This window comes from Cariama cristata, unplaced genomic scaffold (genome assembly GCF_000690535.1).
Source record: "Cariama cristata isolate BGI_N322 unplaced genomic scaffold, ASM69053v1 scaffold19447, whole genome shotgun sequence".
Taxonomy (NCBI): Eukaryota; Metazoa; Chordata; class Aves; order Cariamiformes; family Cariamidae; genus Cariama; species Cariama cristata.
Genome location: NW_009628577.1, coordinates 1 through 27,004, shown reverse-complemented (window position 1 = coordinate 27,004; position 27,004 = coordinate 1). Strand labels below are relative to the sequence as shown.

At 36.8% G+C, this 27,004-nt stretch overlaps 1 protein-coding gene across 1 annotated transcript; it reads right to left on the bottom strand.

The window, feature by feature from the left end:
* Nucleotides 1–24: 24 nt before the first annotated feature.
* On the bottom strand, nt 25–26,353 carry LOC104165297 (transmembrane protein 131-like; the record flags this gene model as incomplete). The annotated part of the gene is made up of 14 exons (XM_009704881.1): nt 25–159; nt 246–356; nt 682–852; nt 954–1,107; nt 1,932–2,040; nt 4,541–4,649; nt 9,809–9,870; nt 10,826–10,882; nt 11,009–11,159; nt 14,153–14,233; nt 14,955–15,077; nt 15,899–16,015; nt 16,991–17,114; nt 26,285–26,353. Coding segments are annotated over 14 exons (1,573 nt in total), but the record flags the coding sequence as incomplete, so codon positions are not given.
* Between the last annotated feature and the right edge of the window lie 651 nt (nt 26,354–27,004).

Sequence of the window (27,004 nt, the reverse complement as noted above, 5' to 3'; positions counted from 1 at the left end):
CAATGGATTCAAAGGATTACTTACTGAAGACTGATCAGATGCACTAGCATTTTGTAGTTCATGGTGGTTTGCAATTATTGTTGTTCTATTTCCCTTTTCGGTTGTTAGAAGTTCTATGGCCAAACCATCCCCTATAATATGCCAACTTTTTATAGCCAGCTTAAAAAGAACAAAAAGTACTATTTTCAGTAACAACACTGATGTAAATTTTTTAAAAGGCAAACTAAAAATAAATTCATCCTTACCTCTATCGGATTGCTGTTGATGACTGCAAATAAAATGCTGGTAGCTTCTGTTGCACTCAATATGCCAAAATCTATAAATCGTTCTTCAGTTTTTGGAGGCAGTACAAAGTACTAGAAAGATTGATAAAGGTATTTTAGCATGAGTTAAATATAAAATGTGATGAAACTCTAAGTCCATTAACAAATACATTAATAAGTCTAATACAGCAGTACCATGACAATCTCAAAATTCTATACATTTTCTATGTAAAACTAAAGGGAACAAAAAAGAATTTTTCAGCAATAACCAAAGCTGTTTAACAAAAGAACCGGTAAAATAATTTTGAAATTAAAAAAGCCATCCTCCCATAGAAATAGAATAAAGAATTAAAAACAGTCCTATGAAGTCTACTTCTAATTAGACTAAAGTAGCTAAAAAAAAAAGGAAAATACTTACATCTAAAAAACCTGTGTATGCTCGGACAGGCAGGTGAAATTTAGAAGCATTGGTGATGAGTAAAATATTATTATCTATATGAACAGATGATGTGGAAGGCATAAAATGAAGTGTAAAAATATATCTGGAGTCATTAGGTGGAATTAAGACTGGTTTACTGAAGTTCTGGACCTAGATCAGTGAACAATGAAGATCAATGTTACAATTTAACAAAGTGCAGCACATTTAAACATTTACTATTAGGTAAAAACATCCACTAAAGGGGGGCTTACTTTAAACATTGGTTTTGCTTCTTCTGGTAACACAACATCATGTATAAGGACTGCAAAACTGAATGTGTTTGTTAGATAGATCAGTCTTTCCACAGAATCAGCAGCACTGTCACGGATGTGAAAAAGTGTGGCAGCGTGATCAAATCCTAAATATCTATTAAAGGAAAACAGTATGTGAAAAATAAAGACTTTCCTCAAACATAAAGTGTTTTTCTTACACAACAGACTAGCATTCATTCAATCCAACAGCAAAACAGGTACATACCCCACTGCATGCTGAAATGATATTATTAGCACTACAGGGACATTGATAATTAAGTAATTCAAATGAGGTAAGAAAATGTGTGAATCAGCACATTAGGAAGACTAAAAGGAAACGTTGAAGTATTAAGATAGTTTTCCTTGTTAACCAAATCAGGCGTCTGCAATACAAAAGTTCTGATAGGTAAGGTTTAGTTTGTTTGCCTTTAAAATACTCTGTCAGTTCTGTTGATAAAGTAGCACCTCATTTCAACAACAATTTTAAAGCCAACTTAGCCATACTTTGTAAATAAGTAACAAAAAATAAGGAAGCACTGACAGTTCTTCCAAAATTTTGCTTAAAACCAAAAATACTTTCTCTACCGTTACTTCATATAGCGATACAACTGCAAATGCAAAACCGGAAAAATTTCCAATACTGCATTTTTAAAATGTCTCATCTGCAGCCTTCCACTGCTCTGAAAAAGAACTCACTAAGGTCACTTTGAGTCCAAGACTTGAAACCAGCTTATGCATTACTAAGACTACCTCATCTACTAGGGTGAAAACAGAAAAATTCAAACAAGTAATTGTAGTTCTAAATGAGCTCCAGATTCCAAAAACTTGGGGATCATCTCTTTATATCCCCTCTCCCATTAAAAAAGGCTAAATTCCCTGCTACATCAGCTAATTTATAGCATTTAGTTTTGGAACTAGGTTCAATTACTATAAGCTTACCCATCCAACACTTCTGCTTGATATGGTATTTCAAGTTTGGAGTAGCTCTTCTCTTTCGCTTTAACAGTTATTTTCCCAGAAGACTGTGATGCTTTTTTTGCTTTTGATGCTGTACACACAAAAATATAAGTAGTTTGTTAAAGGAGACAAAAGAAATATTACCTATTAGGCTACACCAGCACGAGTGGAAGAATAAAAGCACAGAGGTAACCCAGAAATGAAGTATCATAGAAGGGAAAAATGGATCTTAAGGAAACATCAATAAGCAACTGACATGGAATAAGTCTAGGAATTAAGAGATCTAAGTTCTCAATTCCTCCCCCTTAACACCAGTTAGTTGACCTGCCTGAGTTAGTAAGCCTATCTATGATGGGGAAGCCTGGTTGTTCCTGTCAAATAACTAACTTGGACATGTCCAAGGATAATTCAGATCCCAGGTGAGCTGAATTCCCCACTTAGGAGTATGGAATACACCTATCCCTCCATTAGTGGAAGAGCAACTCGAGATGGCTGGGATCCTCACTTAGAACTACCAGCTGAGCAGGACTTTGGGCCAGGAACGTGGCAACATTTTAATAATGAAGAAATCAAAGACGTGCTAAAATTTACAGAAATGGAATCTATACAAGCACCAAGAATGACGCTCACAGGTCTGCTCCAAGATCATAGAACAAGCAAGGTTAGCCTGGTAGCAATATCGCCAGAAGAGTCAAGGGATTCAAATACTAGTTAGGAGAAACCAACCAGCCCCTAAAGCCCCTGCATGTATTAGGACAGCTGAAAGAGCAAACATTTAGGGCTGGCTGCTTCACTGAAAGGAATTGACCAAGTCAATCCCTTAAATACACTAAGCAGTTTGACTGGGTATTTTTTCCTCAACTACCATGCCTTCCAACATCTACCATAAGTTAGTAGGTCCTCATAACAATTCCCTCCAGCTTCAAAATCTGAACATAGTACCACCTCAGGCTGACAGAGTTCAGTTATTTCAGAATTTATTTCTAGGCTAAAACATACTTCACTCATCTTACAAACTGTAAGCTATTAAATATCCGAAGTGCTAATCAATAAATAACAATAATAAAAATCAATCCTCTCCTCTCTAGCCATACAACTTCTAAAACTATGTCTACCTGAAACGAAAAACATCACATCTATAAACTTCCATTTTTAAGCAATCCAGGCAGAAAGACTTACAGCACCAACTACTATCTTAAAGCAGTAACATCTGAGTAGGTCAACAGCATTCTGATAGTTGATTAAAATGTCTATTAAAATGGAGGTGCCTTTCTACAAAATGTCAGCATAGTAATTACAGTCACACTATGTAGGAAGAAAATGACCCAACTTCTTTCATAAAGATATAAATGAAAGTCACTATCGGCACACATAACATAACTTCGCAAGAAATGTACCAGTAAAAGGTTTTTCCACCTTCACCTCCCTTTTTCTTTAATATAAATTCAAGATAGCAAAATAAGCCAGCTTTCATAGTAAGCGTCTCAAGAGCATGACAGAGCCCTGCTTCCATGGGCATTCCAACATTGTGCTGCCTTTGGCTGGGATAGAGTTAATTTTCTCCACAGTAGCTGGTATGGGGCTGTGTTTTGGATTTGTGCTGAAAACAGCACTGATAACAGAGGGATGTTTTAGCTATTGCTGAGCAGGGCTTACCCAGCCCCACGGCCTTTTCTACCTCTCACCCCACCCCACCAGCGAGGAGGCTGGGGGGGCACAAGGAGTTGGGAGGGGACACAGCCGGGACAGCTGACCCCAATGACCCAAGGGATATCCCACACCATATGGCATCATGCTCAGCGTATAGAGCTGGGGGAAGAAGGAAGGGGAGGACGTTCAGAGGGATGGTGTTTGTCTTCCCAAGTCACTGTTACACGTGATGGGGCCCTTGCATTCCTGGAGATGGCTGAACACCGGCCTGCCCATGGGAAGTGGGGAACGAATTCCTTGCTTTGCTTTGTTTGTGTGCGTGGCTTTTGCTTTACCTATTAAACTGTCCTTATCTCAACCCATGAGGTTTCTTATTTTCACCCTTCTGATTCTCTCCCCCATTGCACTGTGGGTGAGTGAGCGAGCGGCTGGGTGGGCTTTAGTTGCCAGCTGGGGTTAAACCACAACAAACATAAAAAGTCATTTTCTAAGAAGTAAGATTTTGTATTCTTTCTTAAGCTTTGGAAGGATCAAAGGGCAATCCAAGAGACATACTCTCCTCCAATATAAAGTACTGTGAGGAACAAGTCCTAGTTTGTTAGGATTTCTCAAAAACAAATGCCTATTTAGACTAAGAATACATTTTAAATAATCAGTGTCTTAACATAAGAATGTTGCCTATGTTTAATAGAAGAATTAAGAACTCCTTCACTTCTCATCAGTATTTACCAGTTTAAGTTACTTGCTGATTATGATCAGAGACAATCCCTTCAGAAATAACTGAAGTTAGAAGAACTGTAAGACTTTTCCAGATAGGAAAATTGCATTTCCTTCTCAAAATTACAAATAACATTTGTTAAGAGAGTGGAAATAATTCATGAAGTTGCAGCAAGTTTTAAGAAGTACTTGACAAGTTCTAAGAAGAGAGGAGCAGTACTTACCATCAAAGCTAATACTTGCAACTTTGGTATATTTACTTTCAGAGGCTTTTAACGTAACTGGCTTGAAATGTACTGTTATAGCTTCGTTCTGTGGTGTAGGTCTAACACTCTGCAAACAATCAAAATATGAAGCACCTGTAAATTTATCATTGTTAACACACTGTGCAGCCTTCACGTATCCTTCAAAGTGATATAACTGCAACTAGTTTTGGCTGAGTTCTTACAGGTTTGTCTTTCCTATATAAAGCAGCATTATAAGCAGCTTTAGAATTTTTTTTCAGGTCCTGCAAATTACTCGGTCAGTATGCAGGGAAGTGGGCAATAGAGAGTTCTCCTTGGGAATGTTGGATGAAGTGACAGTATGGCCAGAAACATGTTAGTAAAACAGACAACAAGCTTTCTTTAAGATTTATTTTTTATTCTTTATGTTGCAGGGTTACAATAGCTAGACTATTTGTGTCTGGTGCACTCATTAACAAAGCTGTTAACTGACTTGTGTAATTACCAGTGATGATACTGGTAAAAAAAACAAAACAAAACAAACTGTATAGAGAACAGTTGTGTAAATCTGAGATGACATTCTATACCAACATTTTACAAGATCACCTTTTGTATCTGAGGATTACTGTTTTAAACTAAATAGAAAAGATCTGACTTGTAGAGATACTCATTGCTATGCAGCCGGATTATGGATTCCACATCACCATCTGAAGAGTCTATAAAGATTGCTAGCAAACTCTTTATCCAGATTCCACGGAGAGAAACTGGGCACAGAGCATTTAAATGCTCGTATTCTTGTTTTGCTTAAAATTAGGATGGCTGCCATGATTCCTCCTCCCCAGCTGTCTTCTCCTGCTGCACGAACAGCTCAGCTGTTCGTGCAGCAGCTGTTAAACTACTGTGAATTACAGGATGCTGTATTAAAGAAACTGAAATGCGTGCTGGTTTACCTTATGCTGGGCTACAGAGGTTTAGCACCTGCTTCATAAGTGGCTGAGCCTTTCTTGGTCAGAGAGGAGCGAGGCAGATGGCCAGTGGTACAAACCACCTACAGTTCTTCCAAGCTAAGCTGCCCTTGATTGTAAATTAAAGCCGTAAAATCACATGTATACATATGTGATCCTTAGAGGAAACAAGCAGTACTGCTCCTGCAGCTAACAAATAATCTCTGTTAACTAGAAGTTTTGTATTTTGACCTTGGTCAACCATCTGCACATATGTGGTGCAGATATTTGCCATTTCTCTTCACGAGTCAATTCATAATTATCACAATTTTCTTCTAATGAAATCCATACTACAAAACTGAGATCTTGAGGTGTCTTTAAAAAAAAACTTCTAAAAAGAGATGAAACCAAAGCTGTAATCAAGTTCATAACCTTTTGCATGGCAGAAAAGATAACTATTTCTAGTAGCTCTTTTCATGCAAAAGGCTGGTCTTTAATTATTGAAGTTAAAAATTATGCTGATTTCATTTAGTAAATCAAATTGGAAATATTCAAAAGGATAGCCTGTTGCCAGAAAAATGGCAGATTTCAGAGGTGCATCTCAAACCACAACTGTAAGAAACCTAGATGTATTTACTCAAAATGTCTACAGCTAATGAATTTATTTAAGGAAGAAATTTACACTATTTTGTTGAAAACTTCTTAACTACATCATGCATATTTCTCATTTGTTGCTTGATTACATGCTATAAAAGGAAATACAGAATTAAGACAACTAAAAGAAAAACAAACATCCTTAAGAATCCTTTCAACTTCACTTTCCTCAAATTTTAACCTATTTCAAATAAAGTCCAAGCAAAGCTTGGGCTGAGGTGTGCCTTAAGAATCATCAAATATCGACAGGTCATGACAATACATGCAAAACAACTTCCATCAAGAATCTATATCACCGATTTTCTCAAAAAAAAAAAAATCTCCTAACAGCAACTTCTGTGGGGAAGAAGAATTTAAGAGAGACATGCGTCAGTAACACATGGTTTAGTAACACGTGGAGTGTCCCAGTCAAGATTCCTGACCCTGCTGCATGAAGATACATTCAATATTTAGCATAAGAGCAGAAAATGAGGACCTTAAATGTTCTAGAGAACACAGAAGGGGAGAAAGCTTTGTGCTACTGCAGCAGTTATTGGGAAAGACAAGGTTTAACGACTCTCAGACTACACCTATTCTAATTAACTAAAGAGGAGAAGAGTACGGGTTGAAACGCTGGCATGTGTTCATCCATAGTGTTTACCTGTCAACAGGCTCCTGAACATAGTTTTGTCCACCTAGCATATTGCTCCAAAGAGTGAGCAGGCTGCAGACTTTTGCTTACAGATAGTACAGATACAGCTGCAAGAGGAAAAAGCCCTGTAGCTACAGGCAGCGGACTAAGGCTGGGGCCGTTAGTGTCAGACCCACCTTTGGACTGGTTTACTCACTTTTAGACACAATTATTTTGTCGCTAATAACGTGGTCTTCAGTTTAAACAGGGACACACCTAACTAACTCAAGTTCACTTTCATCATAAAGCACCATCCAGAACAGCCATGGAATAAACTGCTACTAGATTTTAGTCCTTTAAAGTAACTTTCCCTTGGTGACTTTGTGATGCGTGCACTCAAATGTGCAGACTGAAAACATAATGCAGAAGTAAACTACTGCTGGTGGGCTGATAAGAGAAAAAAAAAACCTGAAGTATGTGAATTGTGACAGAAGTAAGCAAATACTTTGTTATACAAACACTTATTTTCAAGTTGATAGAATTCAGCTTCAGTATACAGCTGTCCTGAAGCCTCTGGTTCTTTATGCATCAAACATGATCAGGAGCTCAAATTTTAAAGTGTGCCTTTGCTTTTAGCAATCCAACGGGCCTAAATTGCCTTAAGGAAACACAAAATTTTCATTCTAGGGAAGGGTTAAAAGAAAGTGTTCAACAACCTACATTTACTACATTTTTGACAGCATTTTGATGGCTTAATGGTTGCAGCACGACAACAGTTCATCCAGTCAGGAAATAAACATGATTCTCCCTAATAACAGAGAAAACCCTACAAAATGTAACTAAGGATGTTTTTCTAAAGAGTTTTACAACTCAAAAAAGAAAGTCAAGTGACTCGCTCTTATTTTCCTCAACCAGTTTGTTGGATCACAGCATGACTAAGTACTTAAAGGCAGAACAACTACAACTCTGGCAACAGTTATTAGCAGTCTCTCATACGCAGATGACCTGAAGATATTTAGCTCCTCCAGCACCCAGCTTAAATCTATCTAAATATAGCCTTGGCCTTTTCTTCTGACATTAAGATGAAATCTGTCACACAGCTCCGCCTCACTGCTTTTAAACCCTAGCTCTAAAGGGTCAGAAATCCATTTCTCAAGCTTTCCTAGAAGCAAGCCATTCACCAGGTTCCTTCCAAAAATTCTTTACTCTTGCTTACGACTTTGAAATTCCTTGATTGGCACAGCAGCAGAAATTCACACAGTGCTTCAAACGCTAGAAAGGTTACAAACTCCACAACAAAGCTGTGCCTTAATGAGAAGAACAATTGATTTGACGTGCCATATGTGACACACTGAAAAATATATCATATCTGGACCTATGTGGTAACTTGTATCATTGCAGAAATGAGTCCTAAAAGCTTTAAGTTTTTAGGACTTTTAAGACCAAATTTACTGCTTTGAAACACTGCAAAAGAGTAATTAATCTGGAAAAGTTCTGTCATTACATGTATAATGGTTACCAAATGATAGCCTTCCATTAGACCACAGTCTATGGTTTATAGCCTATGATCCAATAGTTGTTGTTTTGGGTTTTTTTTTTAATGGAGAAGTATGAATTAGGTACTACGTTATCAGATATTAGAAGCGATAGTGATGGTTTGAATACATGGTTATTTGCCTTGTACTCAGGAAGTACATTATACACTTTTAAAAAAAAAAAAAAAAAGAAAAAAACAAACAACCACAAAAAAATCCGTCCCTATGCCAAAAACCTGGTAAATCTAAGAAGGTGGACATGATATAAGACAGCAGACATAACTGGAAAAGTAATTTAATAAATTTACCAACCCTCTGATTGTAAAATTCATATACAGTTTTTTTTAATAAATAAAAACCCTCCATGGAAGCTGGTTCATGGCTTACGAGGCCACAAGAGACATTACAGGATCATCTGACCTCATTAATGCAATAAGCATTAGGACTTTGATGAATTAAATTCTTGTTTGCACTATACTGCAAGATTCTCTCGACTTGAAAACTATTAGTGAACAACAACTTAGCAAGCATCGCAATGGACTATAATCACAGTTACTAAAAATGTGTCCTGCTTCTAGTTTCAATTCATCCAGCCTCAGTTTCCACGATCTTATTTAATTTTTTTGTTAGACTTCTGCTATTAAAATACTATTCCCTACAGTTACAGCTATAAGCTTTAAAAACACAGAAATGCTTTTCAAGAGCTCAGTAGGAAACCTTTGCCAATCCTTCAGTCATTCTTCTGGCTCCTCTGGTTTCTTTTCAACACTTCAACACTTTTGAAGTGTACTAGGACTAGGTATAGCTAGCTATACAATTAAATCCGGAAAACAAGGAAGACAGGAAGGGGAGAAGGAAGAAGTGAGAAAAATAGTGGGTAATGAGAAAAATTGCACAGGAAAAAGGTATGAATGAACAAAGGCGGACTACCAGATGAGAGCCAAAATTCTGTAATAAAAATAGGAAGTAGAAAATCCAAAACCTAGAATTCTGAAGCTGGCTGCACTTTACGTGCAGCTGCAGTGATCTCACTGGAAAGGGCTCTAGAGCGTTTGCAGGCTTTTTCCTTATTTCAAGCTACACAGCAGATAACCTCAAGAAAAAAAGGGTCATTTTACAGTCTGCACTTGAAAGCTATTCTTTGCTTATCTTAAAAGATTATGTTGGGCAACCACTTTATACACTCTCACGGAGTGTGTGATGAAGACAAAGAATCCCCTAGCCTCTGCATCTATCTCTTGTTCACTGAAAAGGAGTTACTGTTCCCAAGTATAAAAGCTTCCAGAGGCTCAGATACTGCAGGCACAGCCTGTAAGTGCTGAAACAGCCATTCAAAGGTGGCTATGAAGCAAATGAATTTTACCATGCATGTAGATCATTTGTCTTTCTACTAAGATACGTTTTCAGTCACACATCACCTAGCTTCTAATTCTGAACACTACATGGTGAACCTGTGAATGATCAATTTCATGAGAGAAAGTAAATCCAAGTAGAAAGTTTCAAATTGAAAGGAAATAAAACTTACTGTAATTGGCACATCTTTTGTTCCTGAATTTAATAAATGCAGATTTAAAATTTTTGGCAGATCTGTTAAAGAACAAAAAACACACCTGGCTATTAGGCTATTTTAACATAAGAACCTCATACAAAGTCATCGGCACTAGCTGGTTTCTCATATAAATCCACTGTTGTTCAGTGTTAAACTAACATGACAGTACAGCCCATCAGGAGAGCTGGTCCCAAGAATCCGACACACTTAAAAACTGCATTTTTGTCTATTAGTAGATATTACACGCTTCAGCTAACCACTCGTATTTCTAATACATAAGAAATGAACAGGCTAAAAATACTACAATGAATGATTTTGTCAGATGCACCAATACTCAGCAGAAACTAATCTTACTTACAAATCTTTGTATGTTAAGTAAGCTGCAAAGAAAAGTACTTCAGAGGCTACCTTTTTTTAGTTGAAAGAAGATACATACTGTTGTTCTTCAGTAATGAGTCCCTTTTACAGTTTCAAAAGATACCTTCGGTTTTACTACTTTCTGTCATACAGATTTTTTTTTTTATTTCACTGAACAATATTAATTTAAAATGTAAAATGTTAGGCACAAATGTGTAAGTGGCACTTCCAAAAAAAAAAATAAAATCTTATAACAAGTAACAAATCTGATTATTTGCACACTTTCACTATACCCTGTGCCTGAAAATTATTTAAATTTATGCAGATGTAAAGCAATCTTTCAAAACAAGTTCACAAATTAAGTAAACTGACAATGGTTCTCAGACCAGTCTTAGACAGTTGCGCATGGCTTAATGTTATTACTAGACTTGTAACAGGATGTGCATACTACTGTTTGCTTGTACACATCTCAAGTATACTTGCAGGTGAATACATTTGTACACTGTTGTAACACGTTGAAACTGGCTTATAAAAAGCATCATTCTACAAGCAACCCTGAATAGTAAAAAGATAATTGGGCTTTCCCCTCCCCACCCTACTCCTTATAAATACTTTAGGACCTGAAATATAGTTTACCTTGCGTTCGTAGTGTACCAAAATCTAGCATTTCTGTTGATGAATAGATGCCTGGCGCTTAAAAAAAATAATAAAAAAAAAAGGTTACCATTTTCTTGTTACACTGGAAGTTTATTAAGCTGACTTAAAAAAAAAACCCACATAAAACCACACCAACAAATAAACAACCACTTTTCTACAAACCTGTTGTAACTTCTACTTCAACAGGGAGAATGATAAATTCTGTGTTATCCGAGGCATTTGTTTTTATTCTAATGAAGGCTGTATGATTATCTGCTTCTCTTGAAGAAAAGCTGGCTCTCATCACTCCTTTTGTTTCATAGGGAGGTATTTCCTGATAAATAATCAAAGCACATCTATGAGAGTGCAGTAATTACAAAAAAAGCTGCCACACCAAAAAATTACAATAGAAGCATTGAGTATAACTTTATTAAGAGAAAAAGCTGCAATAGCAGTAAGAGATAGGCTGCATGTTATTAAAATTACCATTATATTTAGTAAGGACAGTTGAAATCATCTAACATGACACTGATTAAAAACAGGTATATGCAAGAGGACTTTCACAGCCCACTTGGTTAAGTTTTATGTACTAAAATTGTGGTTAAAAAGACAGTAGACTAAATTGACAGAATCTACTAATAAACAAAATCTATTCATAAGAATGTTCTTGACTGCGGTAACATCAAATATTGGTTTTGCATATTCTAATTGTTTTTTCTGCAAAGCAGACCCAAGGCATACAGTTTCAGTGCTAAACATAAATTGAAATATTGCAGAATGGCAAGTAGCCAGAAGCTTGTAGAGCTGCAGGTTTATTAGTCACCAAGCAATTTACAGCAAAAAGTCAAAATGTGTTTTAGTGTCTGTACCAAGCCTATTCCATCACTTCCAATCTGCATTCAGGGTTTGAAATACAACTCTTCCTGTATTTGCTGGACACAGCTGCAGCACAAGACTAGCTTTAGAATCATAGTTGAAATACTAACGTTGCATATTCTTCCCCATCACATTACAGAAAGGCTGGGGATCTACATTTTTCTTGTTTTGTTTTTTTAAATAGAAGATGAAAACCTTGATTTGAAATTTGGAGCTTCTTCCACTTTAAATGCAAATAAATATGGTAGAAAGTAGAAATTTTTGATGAGTAGTCCTTGTATTTATTGATGATGTTTCAGTCGACAGCTTCTTTGTTTTGTGTTTTTGATGAAGGAAACTGAACAGGACGTAATCCATATAGGTGCTGATTGTCTTGTTCATCTCTTCTGTGCTTTCTGTAGTACAAACTCATACCAATCCATTCTGGAGGTCAAGCCATACTTTCCATGGCACAACGATGGTAGATGTATTCTTTGAAAACTGTTGAATATTGAAGTAAGTAGTTTCAACTGCTACTACTTGGTAAGTCCCTAAACTAAGAAGCTTTCAAGTTCTGTTTTTGCACTTATTCACAGATCTAATATAAGCAGCCGTTCATTAATGTTTCACAGGATGTGATTTGACTCTTCCACATATGTAACCAGGGATCCAGGGTTTGTCAGATCCCTGAAGTAACTCTGAACAGACAAAAATACTCCAGCATATGCAGACTGCTTCATCCAATCATCCAAACATTTGGCATCAAAACAATTTCAGACAATGATGTACATCCATACGTCAAAGTATCATCACCACATTTCAAATAATTTCTTCTACTTCGCAGCTTTTTTCTAAGTGCAGTGCACCTCTTGACATAGCCAATACAATGATATATCTGGGTGTTTCCTCCTATTGGTTTAATTTCTTCTAGTTGCTTTATTGTTTTGAAATACCAATGGTTGATATGAAAAAAAACCAGAGGATTAGTACTAACTAGTATTAACCTAACTGTTTTTCCGTGCAAAAGACTGGAAGCTTTCACATACATGTCATCGTTGCCTTAACTGGCAGCCTGGCCTAGAGAAGCTGAAAAGCTACACGCTTAAGAAACAGAACTAGAAATAAATCAGACATTTAAAAACCTTCTATTCTTTTGTTTGTGGCTCTAACGTGTTTCTTGCATATCTGCTAATGGCTACCAAATTGAACCCTTGAGTTCTTCTGACAACAAGGAAGGGGCTATCTTTAGAAGCAATGCCATTTGAATAAAATGGTATCAAAACATTAGAATCTTCGTTTTTTAAAATCCATGTTAATGTTTACATCTAATCCTCAGCATGTGTTTACTCTTTCCACTGCATTTTTGAAAATGCTTGCGATTTCTATTGATACTCACTTGTTTGCAACTTTTGTATCTAAAACCAAGATACTGCCGTTCTCACGGACTTTCTCCAGAAAAGCCAGGAATTAAGTTTTGTGATCGTCCTCCTTAGCTCACGTGGAAATATCCTGGCTTTACACATTACAACATATGTAACTGTCAGTGACTGTAATGACACACTTGAGCAAGAGACAAGTTTTGGAGCCCAATGACTTTAAAGTCTCTCCCAGACAAAAAACAGTCATCAAAAAAAGGAATTATTCTAATTAAAGAAGAAAATAGGGTTTGTATCTAGTTGAACACTACCAACAGTGTGATATGCAGCATAGAGCCAATACTTTACCTTCTAAAAATTATTTCGCTTAATGATATCACTATGTGTTACTTCAAAACTACATCAAGTGAGGAACACAATAAAAGAGATTTAATGGGTCAGACTGTGAGTCCACCCAACCCACTACCTCGTCTTCAGCAGCAGACATGAAGAGTAAAGACTAACGCAGGGCATGCATGTAGGAATATTTTCCAGAACAGTTTCCAGACACTGTCGACTCATGATCTCGGTATTTATTGCAGCTAGACACACTGCTGTTCTATTTACCAGTCCTTTCCAGATTCTTCTTCCTTAAGTTTGTTCAGCTGCTTTTTCAACCCATGTATGCATTCATAGTGATTTGCAGGAAGGACTTTCTCAGTTTAAAAAAAAAAAAATAAGTAAAATGAATTTTTTTTAAATTTCCATATGTTTTTCCCATGGGATAGATCCAGCTCACAGGCCATCAGAAGGACTACATTGTCCTGAATGTTCAGATCTGTGTAATTCATTCTACTCTGAATCATCTTATTCCTCTCATTTCAAAAAAGCACAGCTCAATACAGATGGCTTCTTTCAATGAAATCTTTCCTTTAATTCCTATTACCATACAATTAACAGACCCTGTTATTGTTCCAATTTTATGGGGTATTCTTAATGATTACATGACAAGAAACAAAGTTGGTAAAAAAAAAACAAAACACCCAAACCTAAAATCATATCAAAATAAAACCTCCCCAAACAAGTACAATGATTGCTGCAAGACATGACTACTCACCCATAGCTTCCTTGTACCTCCTTGCTGACCTGTTGGAAGCTCTAAATGGAGATCACCTCCACTGGAATACATTTCTACCACCTGAAGTGGATAACATGAAAACCTTAGGACTCAACTTTAAAGGGATTCTGGTTTAGTTATCAGGTATTAAAATGTGCCATGGCATGGGTTAGCAACTATTTGACCAGTGCAGTATCACAAATTCACTTTTAATGATGATATAGCCATTTGCTATTGCTACACTTTACGTGCTTTCTGTAGCATTTCACAGTTTGTGGATCACTTACTTAACAGAATTAGATCACATTTATCAGTGGACTATGCATTTACTTGTTTGGTTAGGTACAGACATCAATCCTGCCTTAACATAAAAATGCTTGACAACGTTGCATACTAGACTACACTGTAAAGACATCTTGTGCTGTGCAAAACAAGCAGAAGGAAGCTAAGAGGCATGCCTGGATTAAAAGCACAAGATCTATTTTACTTTGTTCGCTTCAGTATTTTTCTTAATTACCAGTGAAGTTTAATTCTTTATTTTGCAGTAGTTAAGACCATTTTAAAAACAGAAATCTCACAGTAAAACCTCAGTTTAGCAAATTAAGATATTTGTGAGCATAATCTGCAATTTCTAGAACGACCAATTTGCTTTTAAACTGAAAAACATTTATATAATATGAAAGACTTGGCCTCAAATAGTTTTAAAGTTCAAATAGAATTTTAAGAAGTATCAAAACAAACAAAATTTCAGTTTAGTATCATAAACATAAATAAGCATTTAGTGATTTTCTCTTAGGCTCACCTGCAAAGGTTCACTGTGAGGGTTATGTATATTTATTATAGGAGAAAAACTGCTATTTACAGGAACTCGTGCCCCAATAAACGGGCGCAATCGATAGGGGTTCGGTACTCCAATGCCAAATACCTGGATCAGAAAAACAAGCTTAAGTAGCTGTATGTAATTGTTGCATAGTCTAACATATGTGCGTCAATTTTAGTAATCTACCAAGTACTCTTTTTTGATTAATTTTATAGTATACTTCTAACCAAACGTTTAAAACCAGTATCACGCTAAAGCACTGAAATAAAGAAACTGGTTTAGTTTGCAGCTAAACGGTATTTCTCATAGCTACTACTTACTTACACTGACATGTTTAGAACATAGGAAGTCAAAATATCATCTTTGTGAAACACTAGATACCAGCTAAAGGTTAAAAAGATGTGAAATATCCTTTAATCATACCATTATGGAACAGACTACCCATAGGGGAAGCGTTTTTGTTGTTGTTTTCAAAACATTGCCATGGTAAGAGTCATATTCTTTAAACAAGAGGATTTCACTCACTTCTCAGACTCTCTCATCCGTCCAGTTTATCTTTCTGAATCTCGAGTAATTTTTTTTGCCAGCTTAATGAATAACATTGTGGCGTCACTGAATTAGATGAGTACAGAGCTAAAGAATGAGCTAGATCACTGAGCCACTAAAATAACACACACAAAAAAGTTGTTGGGAGGATTTTAAACCCTAAATAATTTCATCGATCTGGCTTACAGTACTGCCCTACGCATATTTACAATGGTATACCTCTGGGTTACAACAAGCAGCAGGGACTGAAACTTCTTCAACTGGGCTGATAAAAACCCACTATTGTGCAAATATCCTTGGATGGTTAAGCTTGCCATAATAGATACTGCTCTAGTTGATTTACACTTCACAACTTTTCTGAAAGACTGTAATTCTCTTACCTGATAAGTAAATACCCCATGATTAGAAGTGTTAATAAATAAAGTGTTCTCTACATTTCCCACTACTCTTGCGAGGAAAACTACATCAAAGGATGTATTCCCTCCTGGAAGAATTTTCTGGAAAAAATAAAAGCAAGCAAGCAGAGAAGTAAGCAAAACTGTTAATTGAAGACATTCTACCCTGCAGATGAACAATAGTTTTTGTGCTACAGAAGATCTCCATGTGTTCTTTATGGAAAACTGAAGTTTTCTAAGTCTTTCCAAGTCTAAAGTCTACTGCAGATTTGCAAAAAAAAAAAGAGTGGAAGTTTTAGACGAATAAAAATGTGTAACAACATAATAAAAATACCAATATTTTACAACTATGATCTAGCGCAGGATCATATTTAATTGAATTTTTATGTTGAATTCCGAACTAGAGTTCAGCTTATCACAGAAATATTTCAGACTGACAGTTTACAAGGCAATTACTCCAAGACATCCATAAGTGAGAAAGGTTGCTTACAGACAGGTTTTCTGAAGTTTTTACTGTTTACACCGCCCCTGCTAAGCCACAGGCCCTGAAGACAAAACCAAAACTAGAGGACTGTATCTGACAGCAACGTGGTTAAGAGTTAACCCTGCTGACACCGCGCTTTTTAACTTGCAAGTTCCTGTAACATGACTGCCGTAGTTGTGAGTGCACTGGAGTGACTGCTTCACACTAACACCACTTCACTGCACTTGCAATTTTCAGAAAAATCACAAGAACAGCTTGTTCCTGTACGTGCTCTAAGGCAACGTAGACTTAAGTCACTTCAGCAATAAAGATGATCTTCTGTTAAACCGTCAGTTACGGTATACACTTCCAACGTAGTCAGAACTCCTATGCAGTATTTCATTCCTTCTCTTCCAGTAGGGTTTGTGTGTTTCCATGCTCAGTTCAAATTTGCTTGGTAGGTGATAGGAGATCAAGAACTCCAGTATCTTAATACTTTTAGGTGTGTCATTACTGCAGTAAGTAGCTCATTTAATGAAGGGAGGGAAATCAAGCTCCTGTTTGGGGTGCGGAGGAGGAAAGAAAACTCATTTTGAGAAAGGAGTAGAACTTACCCTATTTTGAAAAAATGATGCATGAAAATGTGATGTCGTAGCAGATATTGATACTAATGTAATTGTTTCTTCTGAGCTAGGGTTATGTAGGTAAACTTTTTCCATTTTTGGCATTCCAACTGGCCTGTCAAAACAGAGAGAGAATGTTTTTAAACTGTTTGAGCTCCAGAAAATAGAGCATTGGGCTGTGTCCCATTAAACCAGATAGGAACACAACAGTGATGAACATGGACACTAAAACTTTGCATTAACTGTTTTTTCACATAAGATATGTAAATTCTACCTTGAATCACTACTTAGTTAACATCTTTTCCATTATTTTATTAGTTACTTTTCCTGAAGGCTTACCTAACGTTGTATCATCCTCTAAAATGACACCTATCCAAAATGAAATTCTAGTTTACAGGTTTTTACCTCAGAATCAGAAGAGGCAAAGTTTTCTATTCCTGTGCTACAACCTCTAAATAATTAAGAAAAGTTGAACACAGCAACTTAAAATAAACAGAACACACCCTAGACAAAAGTCTAAGCACAATTTTTTTTTCAGTTAGATTGTAAGCAGTCCTACTCAGACCCCAGAATTGTTCTGCTATTATATTTTGTAACATGCTCTACAGAATTAAGTACACAGATGTGTGTAGCAACAACTATTTTATTTGTATATTGCATTTGAATTCATACCTTAAGGAAAAAAAATAAGAAATGCTTGAGATAAATTCTAGAATTTAAGAAGTCTAAAACACAGAAGTCAAACAAACAACACAGCACACTTTTTTCAGTAACAAGACATGCTAACAATTTCTTCCACACAAGCTTTGGGCTCGCTGCTTTTTGCTTCCAACATCTGACATGACAATAAATGCTTCAGTTTCACCAAATATTTTTTCAGACTTTGGTATCTCTTTAAAATTTTTTTCATGCCTTTTAACACATATGTGCTAAGCATCAGCACCAAAGCACTAACAAAGTGTGTAGATTACAATTTGCTCAAAAACTAATTTTTGGAATTCAAAACAGTTAACCACTAACTTTCAGGCTACACATATTCCATGTAGCACCTCCTCCTATGTCACCTGCTCCAAACGTTGCAAGCACCACAAAATTATTGATAATAATTACTATCTGTAGTACCTGAAGCGATGACAACCAATAACAGGCAGTTGTTCTGCTATTCTCAGTTAACTTTAAGAGGCTAAATTAATAAGTGTTATTGTAGTTGCACAGTTTTTCAACTTGGGGTGGGTGTGTCTCGATAGAGCAACATAAGTTTGCTGTAAATTAAAGGTTGCATTGAATGGAGGATTTAGTGATGGTAACCAAACTATACCACAATTTACAAAGTGACTGCAGTAACAGACAGAACCTCCTACTTACGAAACATGGGCTAAACTGATGGATGCTAAAGACCATGATATTAATTCAAAGACACAGTCATTAACCTTTAATAAACTCCATCACTAACAGTACAATATATCTGCACTCTACTACTGTAGTTCTTTTTGCTTTTCTTGCTGAGTCCTCCTAATTTTATGTCTCCATCAGCAAACATGATTGTTCGTGATCCTTCTTTCAATGTCAAAAAATGTCATTTTGACTTCTCTAACTTAACTGGTAATGAAGATGACAATTTCTCTTCTCAGCTTTTAAAAACTGTACAAAACCTAACATCCAGGTTAAGCCATAACATAAAAGTGCTCATATGTGTTGCCAGTGTACATGGGGATATTAGAAAGGGAAATGGTTTATCAGCTGTGATGTTTTGCACTAACTACTGAAACTGCTACATAGTTGATCAATGGAATCAAACAGTCAACCTGTACACCTGTTCTCTGTTTGCTAGGGAAAAGCTTTTCAAACCAGAGGAATTTGAACAGGAGCCAGCCCCACAAAGTTCCCCATCTCAACTCCAACCCCAGGAAAAAAAAAAAAAAAAGAAAAACAACCAACCAAACCACACCAAACAAAAAAAACCCAAACAAAAAACCTCACGCATGAAAGCATAACTGAGAAAAGTGTCTGCTGATACAGAGTCACCCAGCACCCCCTGAACTCTGAAACCACTGCTTCAAACACTCCTCCACTGACATCAGTACAGATGGGCTTGAGCATTTTATCTGCTTGGTAACTGTGAAAGGCATAAGCAAGCTTTTATAACAGCCAGCAATTTTGCAGTGAATTCATTGTTTAGAGAGAGTGGTCAAGCCTTAAACAAGTACTCTCTGATTCTACCACACACACCAAAAAAATTCACCCCACACCCCAAAAAAAAAAAAAAAAAAAAAGGGAATAAAATAGTCCGGCTCCTCCAACACTGAAGAAAGCTCTTTCAGTCTCTCCTAAGGATCAGCTGTCTGTTCCCTAGTTCTCCCTGCAAGTTCTCTCCTCCTCAGTGGAAGACATGCTCCCAGCACCTTGTTGCAACTCTTTTGCTTGCCACAGTGCAGCTTCTGGATACCTCTCTTCCCCAGAGCACGTTCAGTAGCTGCCCAAGAAGGGGAAACCATCCTCCTCCTCTATTACAATGCACTCCAACCAGTCTTCATAGGAGGATCTTAAGAGCCGAAAACGAGAATCAACCATAACAGCTCTTGCCAACCACAACAGCAGGAAGCGAGAGAAGATGAGGGAGATTTTAAGCACTGTATTACATGTGAGCAAACAACATGACTAGTATATATCACCTGTGGTCTCTACAGACAGCCAGCTGTGTACTAAAAACCTAAGATCAGAGCTGATTTAAGTGACACTTTTTTTGATGCACAGTGTGTAAAACACCGCAAAGCCAACAGAGGTTATGTTGAATGAACCAGTAATACCGAAGTGCCAGCCTGTTCCTGTCAGAAAGGTAGTTTGGAAGTAAAACTCATTATCCCAGGAAATGTTTCAAATATTAACAATCTTTTAAGGCCTCCATGCTTTTCCAGTTCTGAAAAGAGAGGAATAGAAGACAGTATATTTGGGAGGCTAAAGCCTATAAAACAACTAGTAGGGAAGCAGCCATGACAGACATCACAGTTCAGTAACTTTAGATTCCAGACTAAAGTAACACAGTACAATTATAGGTGATAAAGGCAGAAGTCATTAAAAATGAATTCTGTTGCTAGGACTATGTTTTATTTTACTATTTTGATGACCATTCTGATTTTTAAACAATGAGTCCACTATTGTTTTGCTCAGACACAGCTTTCCTTACATTTTTTTAAACCTTGATGTCAATCAAATCTACAGAAATAGGACAAACGTCTCTCGCTTTTTCTGCCATCAGATACGGTAAAATCCAGGTAAAGCATTGTGCACCAGACATCTTTAATGAACCTACATCCCAAGCAATAATCACATAAGGGACAATCTCCAGGCTGCGGATTATCAAGCCGCAATGATCTCCACATAAGTATAGCGTTGGTGCCAAATTTTACAGCAGAATTTCCTGGAGCAGTCACAGTTAGCACTTTTCATTGCAAGAAGCTGGTACAGACATACACCTTCAGGCAAACACGAACTGTCAAAGCACGTAAGATTTTGCTCCTGATCTTTTGTCCCTGCATAATGCTAGGTCCACCTACGCTGATAAAAACCAGATACCACAACCTAGATGAGAAGATGGTAATTAACAGGAGTGAGGTGCCTGTTCAAATGGGTAAAATAGCCTGTGTTCACACTCTTTACTGCCACAACTCAGCTCTTTCCAAAGTCTGAGTTAGTATCTGCAGTGTACGGTAAGCATGTCTTTGTAATGGAATTCATTGCTGCTCCAGGGATCAAGAGGCAATTTTTTTAACAATTGAAACCAGCTCCTGTAAAAAGTTGGGGAGATGAGTCCTTGAGTTATTGGCCTAAACTTAACTTGCAAAAATATCTAGCTACTCACCGAGAAGCAAATATGGATTGAGAAAATGTCCTTTTAAAACAGTAATCACATTTTTTTCTTACTGCATATAGTTTGGACACCTCTGTAAAATGCTCGCTTGATTTATGAAAACAGATACAAATCTATTACTGAATAGCAAAGGATATAAATTCAGCAGATACATTCCTTCTCTTCCATCTCCTATTCTTTCTAATGAGACTAGAGAGAACTGAAGTCAACCAAAAGTTCCCCACTGAGATTTTGGAATATAGATAAATATACCCAAGATTTAACTGAGGTAAATTCCTCCTGAATTTAAGAGTTTAACAACTATGTTTTCCCCTAAGTATTTTTTTTCTTTTAGCATCTTTGGCAACTGCTGAAGCAATTGTAAGATCAGTTGTCACACAGTATATAAAAAAATTAAATCAGTAAATTAAATCAAAAAGTTAAATCAGTATCCCGGTTCAGACAGGAGTGAACAGCAGACACCGAGAAGGCAAAAGCATAATAATGTGGAAAGCACACAGAATGAGGTGCCCAGAAAACTCTCCTAGCCTCTAAGTACATGCAGCCTGGGAACTTGCTGCACCAACGCAGATGGTTCTCCAGCCAGAAGATCAGAGGGAGCTCCAACAGTAAGAACTTGGGTGTTGACTTGTAACGCATCCAGCTACTTTTAATGAAGTGAGCTGGTCTTACAAGGTTACCTCTCGAGACTGAAAGGGAATGCCTTTTGTACCCCATTCTGAAGAAAACGCTAGTTCCTTATGTGAAGGAAGCCTGCACGATGTACAAAACTAGAGAATTAGTAACTTGGAGCACTCTTCCCATTTCACATGAAACTGCATGCATCGCTGGTTGAGTGACAAAGGCAAGCTGCTGCTTTAACTGAAGTTAGAGTAACTGAAGCACGTACGTTTGAGAATGCAAATGCGTCCCCAATTCGGAAAAGCAAAAGAAAACAGAAGGGTTTTGGTTTTGTATATGTACTAGCCTATAGACCAATTCCTTCTCAGCTTCCAGATTTCACTGGCTTTTAACAAATCAAGAAAGTTCTTTTATATTACACTTGACAAAAAGTTCGCATCCATGTAACACACTAAACGGAGCAAACGTCCCCTTCCATGTTAGGAATCTAACTTAGATCCCATACAACAAATCATACCTTTTCCAGTTAGCAAAACCCCATATACAAAACACCAGTAGTAGAGTCTTACCCAGTCATGTCACCAACTGTGACCTGAATGAATCTAAGCGCCTAATAAACAATTACTTGCTTTGGCAGCATTTTGGAGGCTAGCATGATATGCTAACAAAACTAGAGGTAGATCTGGACTAAATGTCAATTTAAAGTCAGCAGTTTCTTACATTTAACAAACTCCAAGGGAAATGAAAATTTCATTTTGCAACACTTTCTAAAAATTCCAGCAATCTCAAACTCTCACACGTTAGAAGTATATCAAACATACTGTGTAAACATTTGGCTTCACATTATAGGTACCTTATAGATCCTTCCACCATTTATAAATATACTTGTCTAAAATGCAAGAAAACGAGCGATTTGGATAAACTCTAGTTGCTAAATTTCTACACTATTTACTGTTAAGAGATAAAAGTCTCAAGTATTTGAACATTACCAAGCAATTGCTTTCAAGGCCACCTCAAGCTTCCACAGAATATTCTGCCAAATACCAGAACTCATAAACAAGAAACATTAAAATGTTACAAAAATCCCCTAAGCAAAACATTTCAAAGGAAATGCAAAGTGAGATTGTTTATGAACAGAAAACCAAGAGACAGATTTTCAGAATACTGGCCTACCAACGAGAAAACTTTTTCTAGAGAATGGGTTCTTGCTCAAATTGAGTGAAGCAAGAACCTCCATTCACCACAGAAGCACAAGCTGATCAAGGATTAAAATATTTCTTTTGCTAAAAAGAATCATTTTATACATTACCAATCATTTCTATGAAGCAGGGATAAGATGTCAACTTAATCTTTAAAATAATTCTACTTTTTAAAATTTTTACGGTAAGCAGTTCTAGCTTATATTGTGTCAGTATTCTAAAACACTCAATGTCCAAGTGCTCCATTACCAAAAGTTACTTCTACCAAAAATTTAATTGTGAAGAACTTACAAAGTTTACTTTTGACATAGTTACTGTCTGTATGTTAGAACACCTCAATTATTCCACTCCCATTTAACAACAGGGGAGAGTAATAGATTAAAAGGGAGCTCACAAGGAACAGAACACAGCTAAGAATAAAGGCAGGTAGTTGTGGAGTTGGTTTGGGGTGGAGGTTCTTTGCTTATTTGTTTTCTTTCAAGTCCCGAATCGCTGATATCCAACACGTTGCAGAATTTGTTCCAGAGGAAGACTAGCACTGCTTCAGAAACACAAGCACGAGGCTTTCACATTAAGTAACCAAATGAGTATTCCACTCAGTCCTAGCAATCTCCTGGAGCAGTAATATCTATGGGAGAGCTTGTCTCAGTTCCACCCCATTCCCAGAGGCTTAATGTATACAGAGAACATTTGGGATCTCTTCAAGTGAGCTAAAGATTTGCGTATCTTAACATGCAGCATACATTTCCTTTGATAAATGTGAGATTACCTGGACTGACTTCAAAGTGGGAGAATATGGTAGTGCTTCTTTTATACTAAAACAGCATTAAAAAAACCCCAACTGTTATAAAAGAGAAGTCTAAGGCCATTGTAATCTCATCTCCAGGTGGAACAGAGGAAGTGTGCCTACAGCACCTATTTATCATCTTAATACTGATTTTGATTTTCTGAGATTCCTAGATAAAATAACTTTTAATAAATATTATTCCTGCTCAAGTTGGCATGTTTTTGAAACATCTGACTAAATCCACACACTCTCAGCAGACCAAAAACGTCTGAAGGAAGAATGGGTTAGCTTACAACTGAAATTAAATATTGCAACTTTCTTCAGCCTAGGAATGATAAAAGTTGATAGCTCAGCATAAACATGAACTTTGAACAAGCCTGCTCTTCTAAATGCTACATGCTACCTATTAACAAAACTCCATTGAGGTACAATACTTACTCAGAAACTAAATATGCATTTTATGCCTTTCCTAAAATCCATTATTAGCAAAGAAAGAAAAGCCAGAATTTGAATGTGAAAAGCCTGTCTATTTTAAAAGGCAAAAAAGTAAAAAGCTTGGATCTGCATTATTTGACTTTCAAGGTGCTTGGCACCTGCAGTTTGTTTCTACCGTAAGGCTGAGTTACTCAGCATTTCTCAGAGTTGGTTCAATTTTATTTAAATGCCTAAGTACAGATTTTAAACTGAACTTTGGAGCTCCATATCTAAACCTTTTCTAAAACTTTTTGACATCTTACTGAAGTTCTAATAAATCAGAAGACTATTTCTGCCTGAGATTATGACCTAAACCACAACAGACAAATTAATTATCATATACTGTTACAACAAAAATAAAACAGAACACATAATGAACCAAGATCTAACACACAGGTTCCTTATTTTAACTGATAAAAGGCAGCAATACCCCATTGCAGTTCTGCATTTATTGTACAGAGCCCTTCCTAAGAGATTTGCACTACTTTAACAGTGTGCTAGATCTACACTATTTCTTCAATGCTTTCAGGTCTGACAAGAACAGTTTACATAAAAAGCCAAAATATAATGAAGAACGGCTTAAAGTATTTATGACACTGTCTGGTATCTATTTTTAGCAAGGGGGGGAGGGAAACCCCCAAACATCTTTGGATATCCACAAAGCAAAGAAGCATATGTAGCTTTCTTCAGATTAGCATGCAAACTATAGATGACCTTTAAAAGCAAGATACTTCAGAGCACATCAACAAAACACTTTATTTATAGTAGAAAAAGGTGTATAAAATCCATTTCAAATGTCAAATTCTGTAATTACTATGAACTGAAAACTTTTACAATTTTAAGAGAAAAATCACTTAAAACCAAATCAATAGGTAAGTTTACACTTAACAAAGAATAAACTGCTCTACAAGTTTGACTCCATCTGCACTCACCAGTATAATTTGTTAACTATAACTTAACTTTGTTAAGGAGAGACGCAGTAGAGCAGGGCTTACAACTAGGTATTACACTATTCAATTTAGAAGCTCAATATCCTCTTAACCTAGGACCAGTTACTGACATTACAAAAAAAACCACCCCACAACAAAAACCACACACACCCCATCAAAAGCTACAGATTCTGAAATTTTGAAGGAATAAGGAAGACGGAACAGAGTGATTTATTACGTCTTTACTCAGAAGTAAAAGTTACAGTTTTGTCAGACTGTGCATAAATAAACTCTGTAAAATGAGGTATTTTCAGATAGCTTTGCTATTTAATGGCATTACGTTTGTTTTTTGTACAAAGGTTATTTCTGGAAAACTACCCTGTGCCAACAATATACAGTTACAGCCTCTCTTCTTTCAGAAACACAGAAGTATAAACCATGTCAATACACAGGAGCTTCCTTGCACATCTCTGTAGTCACCATACTGTACAATGGTCTTTCCTACAGACAAGAGGTACTATATTTTTATTAATAATCCATGGCTTATCTGTAGATAAAGCAGCTTTTTATCCAGCAGCAGTGCTGGCTGAGGATGGGGAAGCAATACTGCCGCTAAGGCCCACCTGGGCTGTTTCCTTTCTTCCCGCTTGAATGTTAACAAAATGTTTGAAATGCCCTCATTGCAGTTCACATCGTGTCAAAGTTATCAACCATGCACAGAGGCTGCATCCATCTACACCAACCCCAGAACTGATTTTGCCTGTTAACGAGAGGAATGATTGTAGCTACCTATACACAGTAACCAGTGAGAAAAGTTAAGACTGAAGCAGTTCTCAGGAGGAATTGATTACAATCAGGTACACTGTTGAAATTGTTAATCTGCCTTCCTCCTTCCTTTCTTTTAGAGAAGTTGCAGGCAAGTTTGCTGTAAACCAGCTGCAAGGTGGAGCACAGAGCTAGGTTCCTGGAGGCTGTATTTTCACAACTCTACGTTATTGTTCTAGTAACTGCAGATCTGCTGACAAAGTTTTTTTGCCACCAAAGCAACAGCAAAATAGACATGCTAGAGTAGATGCTCTCTGACGTGGGTTATGTACAAGCAGAAAGGTAAGCTCACCTCAGTACATCAAGGTCTAGACTTAAAACTGTTTCCACTCTGCAGAGGAGCTGTACAAGTACCTGAAAACTAAGTGCAGGTACCTACACTACCAAAACGATGGCAGCTGACAGGTCACTACATGATGTTTAAGACTGAGCACACCAGGTCTCTGCAACAAGTAGGTCATCTACACTTACGGACAATCTACCAATGCAATTTATGTATACAAACTTCTCCATCAGATTTAAATGCTCTTCAGATGTTTTTTACTATTTGTCTAATTAAACAGAAAAGACTTTTCAACTTACTGTTCATGGAAATCCAGCATTGGTGGCTCAAACCGGAGAGGTCGGCAATTTCCCCGATACAAGGATACACTACAAGAAAAATCAAAACGCTGTAAAAGATACTGTTAAATGATACATTTTTGCTCCCTTCCTATCTCAAATTGCCCTTTATTAGCAAAACATTCATTAATACTAATAATAGAGCAACTAATTCAAAAGAAAAAACAGTCTGACAAACTTGTCCAGTCAGAATACCGTAATTTTACCATGATTATATGGGGTCTCCAAGAAAGATTATGTACAAGAGTACATATCTTGGCCATATTAGCAAAACATTCATTAATACTAATAATACAGCAACTAATTCAAAAGAAGAAACAGCCCGACAAACTTGTGCAGTCAGAATACTGTAATTTTACCATGATTAAGTGGGGTCTCCAAGAAAGATTATGTACAAAAGTACGTATCTTGGCCATGGAAATAACTGAGGTGTTAGTTTTCCTCTATATAGTGATGGCTGAGTGAAACAATGAGCTAAATAAGTTTATATGATCTTTCATAGCAATATCCAAACATCTTTCTCAATGTATAACAGTAATTTACATACACATCATGAGCTTCTCTAGCTACATCTGTACTAGTACATAAACAATCTTGGACCCATTTGATGGTACTGAGGCCACACGGGAGAAAACAGCCCATGTCTGTACTGTTAAAAACTCATAATCTCCAGAAGACAGT